The 14243-nt window shown below is 41.7% G+C and overlaps 1 protein-coding gene across 1 annotated transcript; it reads right to left on the bottom strand.

The window, feature by feature from the left end:
* Positions 1 to 455: 455 nt before the first annotated feature.
* On the bottom strand, positions 456 to 1673 carry LOC103720727 (probable calcium-binding protein CML10). The gene has a single exon (XM_008810567.3). It carries the CDS (start codon positions 1208 to 1210, stop codon positions 671 to 673), a length of 540 nt encoding a protein of 179 aa, XP_008808789.2. The 5' UTR covers positions 1211 to 1673; the 3' UTR covers positions 456 to 670.
* Between the last annotated feature and the right edge of the window lie 12570 nt (positions 1674 to 14243).

Raw genomic sequence — 14243 nt, 5'->3', positions numbered from 1 at the left:
AACTGTATTGAAGAGAAAAAAGAAGCCAAGAAAAGAAAAGCAAGTGGTCATATGTTCACAGGAGGGACCCAATTCACTGCACCTTGGCTGTGAGACTCGTTCGTGGGATGGCAGTACATTATGAATAATTATAATTGGTGCTGATTCTTGGATTCCTCTAAGATTTATTTCAAGGATTATGTCATATTGGCTGAGTTACCCAACAAAAGTGGACTTAAACTGGCTCTGAGTCAGAAAACACTGGAAGCCGGAAGCAACGCAGCTCGAATCAAGTGGAAATCCAAATTGTGAACCAAATTGCCAATGTAATCTGATGATCACCGTCTTAAAATCCAAATTGTGAACCATCATGACAAGATGAGCATATCACTTATGGATTAATTATAAAAAACAAATACAAATGATGCATGTTAAAGACCTCAGAAAATCTAATACATTTAACACAAAAATCTAACAGAATGGTTGCTATATCCTTTGATAATTGATTCAGAAAGAGGAAGAACAAGAACACACAAACTAACACTGTAAAATTATGTCTATCAAATCCACTATAGTCAGTGAGTTTTTGTACAAACTATTCATAATCTAATATGAGTTAATTGTTTTCAAGAGAAGCAGATTCAAAAAATAACACATCGTTCATGTCCACATAGAATTAGAAGGCTTCAATTCACCCCACCTTATCCGTCGAAGCAACGGCAAAGGAGGGAGCCATCATCATGTCCTTGAACTCCTCAAAACTAATGAGCCCATCCCCATCCTGATCAACTCCATCGATCATCTTCTTGCACTGCGCAAGCGTCTCCTCCTCGCCGATGCTCCGCAGCACCTTCTCGAGCTCGTCGACCGATATCGAGCCATTGCGATCTATGTCGAACACCGAGAACGCATGCCGGAGGTCCTCAAGAGCAGCCTTAGCATCGACTGTCTTGGTGTTGAGCTCCAAGAACTCTTCGAGGCTAATGTAGCCATCCCCGTTGAAGTCAGCCTCCCCCATCATGATCTCGAGCTCCTCGTCGGTGGCGGGGTGGCCGAGGCATCGGAAGATGGCGGCGAGCTCGGAGGAAGATATCCTGCCATCGCCATTGGAGTCGAATTTGTTGAAGACCCTCTCGAGTTGCTTGGTTGATGTCTCGGCGGCCAATGTTGGCATCGGCGGTGGCGGCTTGGATTTGTTCCGGCGAGGGAGGATGGATCTCATGAAACCCATCTGAAATTTGTCTCAAGATTGAAGGAAGAAGAAAGGGAGCTAAGTACTGAAATGAATTTGGGGAACATGGGGAGAAGGAATTGGATGGTTTTGGGGTGGTAAGACGAGAGGAGAGAAGAGAGAGCTCCAGAAATAAGTGGGAACAAGAATTGGGAGGATCTTGTGGTGTGTGGGAATCTTGCCAAGTTTGGAGTGGTTATATAGGGTGGGGGGGCGAGGATTCCGTACTCCGCCGCTGAATCTGATTGGGAAAACAAACAACTGGTTTCCGTTAAGCTTTGGGGTTGGAATTTTTAGCATCTGGCTATTTGCCCGAGGTGGTAACGGTTAGTTTCTTTTTTTAAGTGTGATTTACCAGAGGGTGAAGCTAAAGATACCACCCTATTAGCGGTGGAAACGAGAAGGAATCTGTAGAAAAATATTCGGTTTTTCTTTTTATGCCAATGTTGGTTCTTCTCCAAGGGGCTGTATCTTAAACAATTCACCCTCCTTCAGGAGAATCCACCATTAGATCACTCAACACACAAATATTAAAGCACTCCAAACACTATCATTCATCTGTTTAAATAGATCTCAGAGCTGACTAGTGGGTGATCCAATAGTGGATTTGCATGAAGGAAGACGAATTCTTCTTTTGAGTCAAAGATACAACCCCAAGCATCTTTATATTTGGTGTTTTTCTGATTCTCGTTGTTGAATGGTGAGGTAATAATTTGATCGAATGATTTCAGTTGAGGTGGAGAGATTTGGTCTCAATTGGGTTTGAGTTGGACTTCGATTCAAAATCAATCCCAAACCCATGTTGGTCTAAGATGTTTGACAAACTCTTGCTTTTATCTAACTTGAATTTATTACAAATTTTTAATTTAATGTCTATAACCTTTGGTGATTGGTGTGGTCAGGGTATTCATAAAATTGAGCAAGGTCAATGGCTCAACCACGCCATGCAAAAATAAATATAATCCTCACCTATTGTTGGGTTCTTTTGTTTTCTTCAAGTTTTTCTCTATCTCAAAAAAAAAAAAAAAAACTTCATAGAATAATAAATCATTAGTTAATTAATTTAAAATTAGTATTTATAACTTCAGAATTTCAGAACAAATAATTAAAGTAGTTGCTAGAAATTTATGACAAATTCTAAATAGTTACATGGCAAAACATAAACTAACTACTTTAATGAGTTACACTTTTTTTCCTTTTGTGCAACACCCAAGATTTGAAATCTTGAGAGTTACACTTGTTTTCAATTGAAAATACAAATACAAGATTTCCTTTTCTCTAGAAAACTAAATGTTGTTGTTTGTGATTTAGTAGTTGTTGGAGTTAGCGCAGGTTTAGCGCTCCACTCACTAATTACTTAGTAGAATAATTAAAATTGATAGGGTTAGATTTGAAATGGGATGCATGGCATATCAACAATGTTGTGTTCGTTCTGGATCCAGTCTCTTCGAGATTCAGCTGATTTATTTATCAAATTTTTAACCTTAAACAAAAACTAATTGCCCCTATGAAAAGAGAAAAAAAAGAGGCAAAAATGAATTGTTTTGTGCCCTTTTCTCAAAATAATTGTTCTTATCTACATTTAAAAAGAAATATAGAGCAGGATAAATCTTCATAAACTGACTATATATTTGTGTGTGTGTGTGTGGAAAAGGTTCATATTAGTTGAATAATCTCGAATTATGCTTCAGCTGGGTGTTATGGCAACAATGGTTATGATCCCAAGGACAATAAAACGAAACTATGGGCGGAAAAAACAGTGAAAATGACACTAGGACAATCATTTAGTGCTCTGGTCCACACCATTAGGTCGGCCGTTTTGACCTCTACTCCAAACCATGGGCTAGACCATGATTCACTCCATTAGGTCTAATGGACATTGATACATTGTGTTATTCTTGTTAAAGAATGATTAAACTAACGATCTTGACGCCAAGATGCTCACCAAACAGTTAACCCAACTAGAGACTATTATGTCTGTTGATGGCTATAGTCTGGTGAGGTAATTAGGGCGAGCTTGAGGACCCACGCTAGAGGGTTGATAAGTATATGGCGAGCCAAATTCAGTGACTGCATGGTGCGGACACGAGTACTGGACTGATTATTTTGCGGGATCACGGTCGTCGCAGGAGGACGGTCCAGCCACTTTCGTTGTGGCTGGATTGATTTATGTTATTTTTTTATTTTATGTGGGTAGGATTAATTTGCATATTGTCATTTGAGGACCTTTTTTCGAATTGTTTTCTTCGTAGGGACCTATTTGTTATTTTGTGGCCCTATATATATAGGGCATGCATTTGTTTAGAATTAATGAACGATGAATAAATATTAATCTTATTTCTTCTTCCTCTTCTCTCTTCTCCTCTTCTCCTCTTCCCCTCTGCCTCTCCTTCCCTAGCTCCGTCCTGCATCAGCATTGGTATCAAAGCAGGCCCAACTTTGCCTCTGTTGTTGAAGTCAAGGGATCCAATTTATGGACGGACCCCCGCCAATTCCTTTTCAGCCTTTTCCTCATCTGCATTTTGCTGGAGTAATTGCACCGCAGACGCCGGATCGTACGGAGGATCGCTGCACGGCACACATTTTGAAGAAGAAGGGGGGTTTCCTTTCTTCCTTGTTTTCTTTCCTTTCCCTCATCTCATCTCCCATGCAGAAAAAAGGGGCAAAACTCTCCCGTCGGTCGCTTCCCACCCAAAGCCACTCCACCGGTTTCCCCCACCACACGCCGTCGTCGCCTCTGTCTCCCACCACCACCGCCTCCGTCTGCCTACCTCTTCCCCTCTCTCTCGGTTCCCGCACAGAAAGGGAAAGCCCCATCGCCGGTGATCCCCACAGCGGCTCGGGAGGCAAATAAGCCGGCCTCTGCGTCGTGTTCCTCTCCAACCGTCACAGCGCTTGCACCCACCGCTGCCGCCACTTCGTTGCGCCACCGATTCGCCATCGGACACCACCGTGCCTCCCCGGAAGCTTCGGCCGCCACCGTCCGTGGCCGGATCCAGGAGAAGGACGCCACCGCCCCACTCACTACCGCCCCAGCACACTCCTCCACCAGCGAACACCTCCCCGCAACCACCGCCGTGAAATCAGGCATGATCCCTCAGAATCGTCGAAGGTTGAAGACGATCTACTGTGCGGGTAAGGTCTAGACCCGTTAGCCCATTACCCATTAACCCGAACCAATTCCAAAAAAAAAAAAATCAAAATTCAAAATTCAATATTACGGATCGGACTATCTTAACGGGTTGGGTCTGTTAACCCGATAACCCGAGTCCATTTGGGTTAAAAAAAACAAAAACAAAAAACAGAATTTAAGTCGATGCACGTGATGCGTAAGTCACGCACATGCAGCGGTGTTCTTCCTCCCCTTCCCTCTTCTTCTTTATTCTTCCGATCCTCTTCCTCGTCTCTCCGATCACCGCCTTCCACCACCCCACACCGTCTCCTCTCCGCCGTCACCGCTTCCGCCCACGATTATCGCTGCCACCACCATTTTCTCTTCGCACCACCGCGCCACCCCGTCTCTTCCCCTCTGTCGCAGCTGCTGCTGCTCCGCCGAACGTCGCCGGCCATTTTGTACCCGCCACCACCTCCCACGCCCTCCCACCACCGCCATTCCCCTCTGCCTTCCACTGCTATAAGCGCCCCCGCTCTTTCCCCACCGTCGCTACCACGGCTGCTGCTGCACCACTGCGCCGTCCCCGCTCTTCCTTGTTGCCGCTAGTCGCTGCCGCGCCGCCACGTTGTATTCGCCATCGTCAATTGCCGTGCCACCACTGTCATCTCTGACAGCCCCCACCGCAGACCGCTCCAACCGCAGCCGCCATCAGCTGCTCTGACTGCATCCATGGAAGCTATCATAGTGACGATCTTACGACGTCGTTGACCACCCACCCGGTCCTATCTCAGTCTGATCATCTTCCGCATGCAAAAGTCTATCTCCAGAAGGTTAATGATGTTTTCCCCTTCCCTGCAGATTCAATTTGTTCATTTAATTTGGCATTAAATTTTATATTTTGTGCGTGGTAATACGTTCCACAAATCCAAAATACATGCGATCAAACACATTCACAAGACAAGCAAAAACCCTAGTAATAGCACTTCTTTAATATTAATTGTAGAGCTAGAACATATCTGGAAGACCTACGTGGCTCCATGACATCTTGCAAAGTCCAAGAACTTAGTACTACTTGACTGCACTACTTGTTGGTCTGCGCTTCATATTAATTTTCAGTTTGCAATATTTATTTGCCAGGAAGTAGTTTTAGCTTATATTGGGCATATGCTTTGCAATTTTGAATTACTTTCATGCATTAGGTCTACTTAGGAACCTCTATAATTGGTAGGAACATACATATTGTATTCATTTTATGCATCTACGCAGTGGTCGTGTCTCATCTCATTCTGAGTCCCACCTAGACATGGATTCCAAAATCGAAGCTCTATTAAAAGCTATCCAAGACACTAATGCCCAAGTCCAAAACACTAATGCCCAAGTCCAAAACACTAATGCTCAAGTCCAAAATACCAATGCCCAAGTCCAAGCAAACAATGCCCAAATTCATGACCTAACCACAATGTCCACCCAGGTTAATGCCCGACTCGATTTAATTGAGGCTTCACTTCAGAGGATTATTGAATTCCAGAAAGCTAGAACCCTCCATTTACCGGGTCTTGAAGAGGATGACACCCTAGAACAAATCCTAAAACAACAAGGCTCGGTTCGGCAGGACAACTTTGATAATAGGTCTGTTCCAGGTCACCATCATGCCTACCCTCGCCCTAGAGGACCTGATCCCATTCCTCATGTTGATAGAGGTTACCAACATAACGTAGAACCCAGAGAACCTCGTGACCCTGATGAAGATGTAATGCGAGGCATTAGGGTTGAAGCCCCCACTTTTGACGGTCGTCTTGACCCGAAAGTCTTCTCCTATTGGTTACGCAAAATGGACCACTTCTTTGAGTGATACAATCTGTCTGAGGAAAAAAAGTCCGATTCGCTAGAATGAAACTCCTTGGTTGAGCTAAACTGTTTTGGCAAAACACTGAACAACTGTTAGCTAGGAGACATTAACCTGCTATTACAGATTGGGTAGAAATGAAAGAAAAATTAAAAGAAAAATACCTTCCATTAAGCTATCAAGCTGACCTCCTAGATCGATGGAACAATTTAAGACAAGGTAGCCGCACAGCTACTGATTACATCGCTCAATTTGACGAATTTATGATGCGAAGTAATGTAGCTGAAGATGAATGTATGATCTTGAGCCGGTTTCGACAAAGCCTAATGATGAGCTTAGGAAAGAACTTATCCTTCGTAAAGTGGCCACCTTAGACCAAGCCTATACATTTGTGCAAAACTATGAGCAATTCTCCAAATCCATGTTTGCTAGGTGCCCTGACACCAGACGGGTTCCCACTAGTGCCCAACCATCTGGACCCAGACCCCCAGTCGGTTCTGTCCCACCTAAACCCTTTTCTTCTCCACCTATCCAAAACCGAGATATTAAAGGCAAAGGAGTTTTAGGTGAACCTCCAAAGACAAGCTCAAGAATTCATTGTTTTAAATGCTAAGGGTTTGGTCATGTTGCCTCCAAATGTGTAAATCAGACCCTTGGTATTGATACACAAGAACAGGAGGATGATATAGATAATTTGGAGGAACAAATTTATGAGCCCAGTTTAGAGGATATTCAAGATGTCGAAGACAAATCTGAGGAAGAATCACACACTTTAGGCTGTATTCGAACTACTCCCCAGATAATTGCCCACGAATCTGACCAATCCACTATGAATGTTGTACGGTGTGCAATTACCTAGCCTAAGGAGACTGATGACTGGAGACAAACCTCAATTTTCCACACTTACATTAAGTGCGGAGAAAAAGATTGTAAAGTTATCATTGATAGTAGGAGCTGCATTAATGCGATATCTTCCAGCATTGTCTCCCGCTTGGGTCTGTCCCAACCTCAACCATATAAGGTCTTCTGGATTGACACGTCATCTATTCACATTAAGGAAAGGTGTCTTGTACCTATTCAAATCCTTTCTTATAAAGACACTGTCTGGTGTGACGTACTTCCAATGGACGTAGGTCATCTGATATTAGGAAGACCTTGGTTGTTCGACCTCGATGTCACCATCTACGGTCGAACTAACTCTTGCTCTTTTGTATTCTAGGATAAAAAGATTAAGCTTAATCCTTTACGGCCCAAAACACTAGATAAGAGTACGAACAAGAGTAAATCAAAAGAGAAGGAACTCCATAGACTCTCCGGTGTTTGCCCTGCTAGTTAAAGAACTTCACCCACATCTTCAAAGCACATTACCGGCTGAAGCCCTCGCTATCCTTGAGGAGTTCAAAAAAGTTTTTTCCTGAGGATCTTCCGGATCATTTGCCCCCTTTGCGTGATATTCAGCACGCCATTGATCTAGTCCCGGGAGCTACTCTTCCTAACTTGCCCCATAATCGGATGAACCCTTCTGAGCATGCAGAGCTCCTAAGGCAAATTAAAGAGCTCCTACAAAAGGGATTTATTCGGGAGAGTCTAAGTCCTTATGCCATACCTGTCCTTCTTACTCCAAAGAAAGACGGGACTTGGAGAATGTGTATAGACAGTCGGGCTATTAACAAAGTCACAGTCAAGTACCATTTTCCTATTCCCCAGCTCGATGACATGTTGGATATGATGGCAGGTACCACGATTTTGTCCAAGATTGACTTAAAAAGTGGCTACCATCAAATTCGGATTCGCCCAGAAGATGAATGGAAGACAGCCTTTAAGACAAAAGATGGTCTCTATGAATGGCTGGTAATGCCTTTTGGCCTCTCAAATGCTCCTAGTATATTTATGCGAGTGATGACTCAAGTATTACGACCTTTCATGGAAAAATTTTTAGTCGTGTACTTTGACGATATCCTTATTTATAGCCAATCTAAGGAGCAACATTTAATCCATTTAAGGCAAGTTTGTACGACTTACGCAACGAGAGCCTGTATGCTAACCTTAAGAAGTGTTCATTTTTCACTCCTCACATAAACTTCTTAGGGTATATAGTCTCCTCTGAGGGTTTATCTGCTGACCCTGCGAAAATCACTGCAATTGTTGAATGGCCTAAACCTAAGAATATTACTGACATCCGTAATTTTTACGGCCTGGCCATATTTTACTGTCGTTTCATAAAGAGGTTCAGTACACTTATGTCACATATCACTGATTGCCTTAAACAAGGTGACTTTCAGTAGACACGCATTGCTGCTAAAGCATTTAGTGACATTAAGAAAAGAATGACGGAAGCACCAGTTATGCGACTTCCTGATTTTAACAAAGTTTTTACGGTGGAATGTGATGCATCTGGCTTAGGTATAGGTGGTGTGCTTAGTCAAGAATGTCATCCTATAGCCTATTTTAGTGAAAAGCTGAATGAGGCTATACAGAGATATTCCACCTATGACAAAGAATTTTATGCAATAATCCAGGCCCTACAGTATTAGCGACATTATCTCCTTCCAAATGAATTTGTTCTCTATTCTGACCATGAAGCACTTCGTTTTCTTAATTCCCAGAAAAAACTTAATCATCGCCATGCTAAGTGGGTTCAATTCCTCCAGAATTACACTTTTGTCCTCAAGCATATGTCAGGTGCAGCGAACAAAGCTGCTGATGCGCTAAGTCGACGAGTAACTTTGTTGTCCGCCGTGTCTGTTTCCATCACCGGTTTTGACAGACTTAAGCACGATTACTTGTCTGGCCCCGATTTTGGCCAACTCTATAATGCCCTTGCTGATGGACAAGGACCTTTGATTGATGGTGTTTATCTTTAAGACGGTACTTGTTCAAAGCTTCCAAGCTCTGTATTCCGCGAACTTCTGTATGCGATTTCTTGATATGGAAAGTGCATGCCGGTGGTCTCGCTGGACATTTTGAGCGTGATAAGACCATAGAAGAAGTTGAACGTCAATTTTTTTGGCCAAGTTTGAAACAGGATGTTGCTAAAATTGTGGGACAGTGTCGCACGTGTCAACTAGCTAAGCACAAAAAACAAAATACTGGCCTCTACACTCCGTTACCTGTCCCAGATCGTCCTTGGCTTGACCTTAGTATCGACTTCGTGCTTGGCCTTCCTCATACTTTTCGGAAACATGATTCCATTTTTGTGGTTGTGGATCGTTTTTCTAAAATGGCCCACTTCTTTCATTGTTCCAAAACTTCTGATGCCTCTCGAGTAGCCAAGATTTTCTTTGATAAGATTGTTAAGTTATACGGTTTACCAAAAACCATTGTATCCGATAGGGATGTCCACTTCATGAGCTATTTTTAGAAAACCTTGTGGTATATGGTTGGCACCAAACTTAAATTTTTTACTGCTTATCATCCTCAAACTGATGGCCAAACCGAAATCGTCAACCGAAGTCTAGGTAACCTTTTGCGAAGTCTAGTAGGGGAACACAATCGTAACTGGGATTCTATTCTGCCTGTCGCCCAATTTGCATATAATTCGTCGGTCACTAGATCTATCGGGATGAGTCCATTTGAGATAGTCCATAGTTATAAAGCTCGCAAACCTATAGATCTCCTACCTATGTCCCCCCATATTCGCATTTCTGAGTCTGCACATGCATTTGCACAACACATTCATACTCTGCATCAAGAAATTAGCAAGCGCATTCATATGAGTAATGCTCAATATAAGCTACAGGCTGATTCTCATAAGCGAGATAAACAATTTCAAACTGGGGATTATGTTATGATACGTATTCGACCTGAGCGGTTTCCATCTGGAACCGTCAAGAAACTGCAGGCTCGTAGTGCTGGGCCCTTTCGGGTATTGCAACGAGTGGGCACTAATGCTTATGTCCTTGATCTTCCCTCTGATTTTGGTATTAGCTCCACTTTTAATATTGAGGATTTGGTTGCTTACAAGGGACCCCCTTCCATTCCTACTAATCCTTTCACTGAGCCATCCCTTGAGCTTGATGATACTCCTATTCTTGATTCCATACCATCTCCGACCCATCTACCCTTACCACTAGCACAAAAAGAACATATTGATGCCATTTTAGATGAGCAGACTGTTTCTTCCAGTGATGGGGGTGTTCAGCATTTCTTGGTTCGCTGGCGAGGACGCTCGGAGTCTGATGCTACATGGATTACACGTGCGGAGTTCCAGCGCATTAACCCAGATCTCTTGGAGTACTACTAGAGTCATTCATCGGGGTCGACTTCTTCTTATCCGGAGGGAGTTGGTGCGGACATGAGTACTGGACTGATTATTTGAGGGATCACGGTCGTCGCAGGAGGACGGTCCAGCCACTTTCATTGTGGCTGGATTGATTTATGTTATTTTTTATTTTATGTGGGTAGGATTAATTTGCATATTGTCATTTGAGGACCTTTTTCGAATTGTTTTCTTCATAGAGACCTATTTGTTATTTTGTGGCCCTATATATATATGGGGCACGCATTTGTTTAGAATTAATGAACAATGAATAAACATTAATCTTCTTTCTTCTTCCTCTTCCCTCTTCTCCTCTTCCTCTCCTTCCCTACCTCCGTCCTGCATCACTGCATTTTTCAATTCTATCTCTGCTTCCTTCACTGCTTTTCGAAACTGACCACTTCGAAAAAAAATTTCAGTATTTTCTTATGATGACCTGGTCGTTGCTAAATTCATTACAAAAAACTACTATAACGAATCAAATGTGCAAGAGCCATCAAGCACAAGGGCCAAACTGCGAGCCAAATTTGGGCTGTATCAAGCTAATTTACCTGAAAATTCGGCATAAATCAACCTTGCACCAGCGCAAAGCCATATTGATGAGCCATGACCATAGCCATCCTTAAAGACATGGTTGCCTCCAAAGCCACAAGGGTGCAACGCTTGGCTATGGATGGGTGCCGACCACGTGCCACACGCGTGAGGGGGAACATGGATAGCTGGGATCACTTTAACGTGGTATTCCGATCTAATAAAGGCACTCCCACCTTTAGACATGGCATCTTAGACCTAATTTAAAAACGGGATGGCCAATTCCAAGATATGTCATTAGCTAGTATCCCCAGTAGGTATATTTAATTCCGGGATCAAATGGGATAAAGTGGGATAAATGATTTTTGTGTTTGATTTTTTTTTTTTTTTTGTTTTAAAACTTCCATCTCATGATTGTATTGCACTAACAGCATAGCTTGTTGTCTTTGGATGAAAGGGCAAAGACATCATTATTTTTGCAGTTACTTTTGCTAAAAAAAGGGATAATTTGGAAAAAAATTACTAGTTAAAAGAGGTATTAAGGATAGAGAAATCTAGCAGGATTGTTTTGGATTTTCTGTTGGATTAATAAAGTGGGCACTCAATTTGGGTAGAGCCCACGTCAACCTAATAACCTTCCAACCTAAATCATGTGGGGGAAAAAAAAATCTCCATAGATCTCTTCCTGTTAACCAACAAGCTTACACATTAGATTTAACATAAGATAAATATGGGCCTTGAGAAGAATACGTGCTAGTTAGACCAACAAGTCTGAGTCCTATAGAAAATCGAGTCCAATTCTATTGGATTTTCCAAAGGAGCCTTAATGCTTGTCAAGTAGAATTCAAATGTATTGGTTTAATAAAATGGGTGGAGTAATCCTTCCTTACTTTTTTTTTTTTTTTTTTTTTTAAGTCCCAGCCATATGCATCCTTTTCATCAAAGAGCAAATGCAGCAACACCATCTGATAACCAAGTTGATCAACTACATTGAATTAAGGATCCAAAGAGAGGTGTCAACTTCTAGAAACGAAGAAGCCGGGCCATAGGCTGAAAGCAATGAAAAGGATGTGACGACCAAGTCAAGTCTCCTTTTTGGAGGGGAGAAAGGACGGGCATGGCCGCGTGACGAGGACGGACCCCAGCGCCTCCTCGACGCCACTAACGTCTCCATTGGTCCCATCCATCTCATATTTGCCTTCTTCTCTCCGGCGCCGTGTGGAACCCAACCTGCATGCCGTGTCTCAGGGATTCCGCGGCCTGTATCCCTCCACCACCTTTTGCCACCGCTCTTTTGAGCCTTTTCCAGCTGGTTGGCTTTGAATACCGCTGACTTGAGCTTAGTAGCAACTTCACCAACTTTGTGAGAAGAAGTATCGACTTCAATGGTGAAAACGAAGCGTGATAAGAGACGAAGATATCAACAAAATGGTTGAGTGCCCAAGGTTTATTGGCCATTATAATGGATAACCGTCAGCTAAAGTGCAAACATCAAGCAAAATACAAACCTTCTTATCACCTAGACAACCATGTAGAATACGAACCATTAGCCGGTACGAAGAGCTTTTGAAGAAATGGTTTCCATACATTCGAAGGAGAAAATTCTACGACAAATTTACCTGATCCATTGCGAACTATTTTGTTTACTGATTTCTATGGGTGTATTTATATTGTTTAGTTTAATTTTATCTATTTTATTAAAAAAAATAAAAAAAAAGAAGAGAAAAGCAATATAGAAAAACATGGTTAATAGCTTTAGCTTTAAACGCAAGTGACCTTAAACACTTCGTCGATCAGATTTTTCTTGGTCCTCAGCTTGTCATTGAGAGCCAACCGCATAAAATTTTTGGCCTTCTCGGGAGAGGCAGCCCTCCATAGAATCTTTGTCTAGGGTGATTTCAATCCAGCATCATTTATGAACTCGCACCTTTTTGCCCAACGAACCAGTACTACTTCTAGCCAGTTGCTGCTGCTTGTTGGAACAAAGGTTCAATTGCTGAGAAATTCACCCCCGAGAATTTAACACGGCCATGGTCGATGACTTTTTTTTTTCTCTTAAAATATATAATCAAAATATACCATACCGATCCGAACTGAAAGAATGTACCATGCTATAACAATTTGATATATAATTAATTGTTAGATCCGAGGGTTTGCCGAGACCCTTGGGTACCGAGATGATGAATATTGCATATAACTATCTAATCTTAAAATTCACATATGCTTAATAACCGGGCTTAATAAATTGGATTTTAGATTCAAAATTCAATATCTTAGCCACATATATAACAATTAAGGGCTTAAAGCCTTCCTACGTTGAGCTAGGCTTCACCTAGAGCTTAGCAAGGTTGTCACAAGTTCAACCAGACCAAGTCTATGCTTGCCTCAAAAATATTTTAGTTTGATGGTAGTGTATTTGCCACCATGGGACTGCATCGCATCCACCAGTTACATGACAACGACTTTGGATTATCTTCCTTTGTGAAAGTAAAAAAAATATTTCAATCCACCCAACCCTAGGAGAGTAAAGAAGATGTAAAGCCAAAGTGAGCTTCCGAGATTCATTACTAAAAAAAGGTTCTAAAAAGAGAAAACGGCGGCACCCCTTCCATCTAGAAAGCCTCCTAACTTTAAGGATCCATTTTGTTGGTAGGAATAGAGAAAAAAGTGTGGTCAACAAAAAAACAAAGGAAGACCTTATGTTTAATTAGAGTTTTCAAAAAAAAAAAAAAAAGAAAGAAAAGTAGCATTTCTATGGGGAAAAAATCTATATTTTATGAAAAAAAATTCATGTGGGATATAAAAAAGTCTAAATATGCCCTTCATGTTTTAGATAGAATGAGATAAGTTCTTTCTTTTTATTAAGAATATAATATGTATTTTGTAAATTTTTTTAAAAAAATATATGCTCAACCACTGGTCAAAACATAAGCCATTCAAAAATATGTTACTTTTCTATGGTCAACCAAATATCCAAAATCTGTTTTTCCATATATCATATATCCAGGCATTAGCTTTTTGAAAAAAATATGAATCAATCATGTCCTAAAAAATAAGAAATAATCATAATCAGCCGACCATATAAGTTGCCAGTCCACGCTCAATGATTATTTAGAAGAAGGATTCAAATAGTAGCTAACAGCCTCATGCACAAAAGAAATGGGTCCCTCCCAGCTATTTTATATCCGAGACATATCAAACATGGCCGTCGCAACCTCAAAAAATCCAATTAGTGAAAAATATTCGCCTTTAGAAAAGGTCCACCCACTCCCACAGGAATTCA

The sequence above is a fragment of the Phoenix dactylifera genome, chromosome 3, assembly GCF_009389715.1.
Source record: "Phoenix dactylifera cultivar Barhee BC4 chromosome 3, palm_55x_up_171113_PBpolish2nd_filt_p, whole genome shotgun sequence".
Taxonomy (NCBI): Eukaryota; Viridiplantae; Streptophyta; class Magnoliopsida; order Arecales; family Arecaceae; genus Phoenix; species Phoenix dactylifera.
This window is presented reverse-complemented; position numbering and strand designations above follow the sequence as displayed.

Excerpts from the sequence above, each read along its gene's own strand:
- LOC103720727 (XM_008810567.3), bottom strand. The coding sequence starts at position 1,210 with ATGGGTTTCATGAGATCCATCCTCCCTCGCCGGAACAAATCCAAGCCG.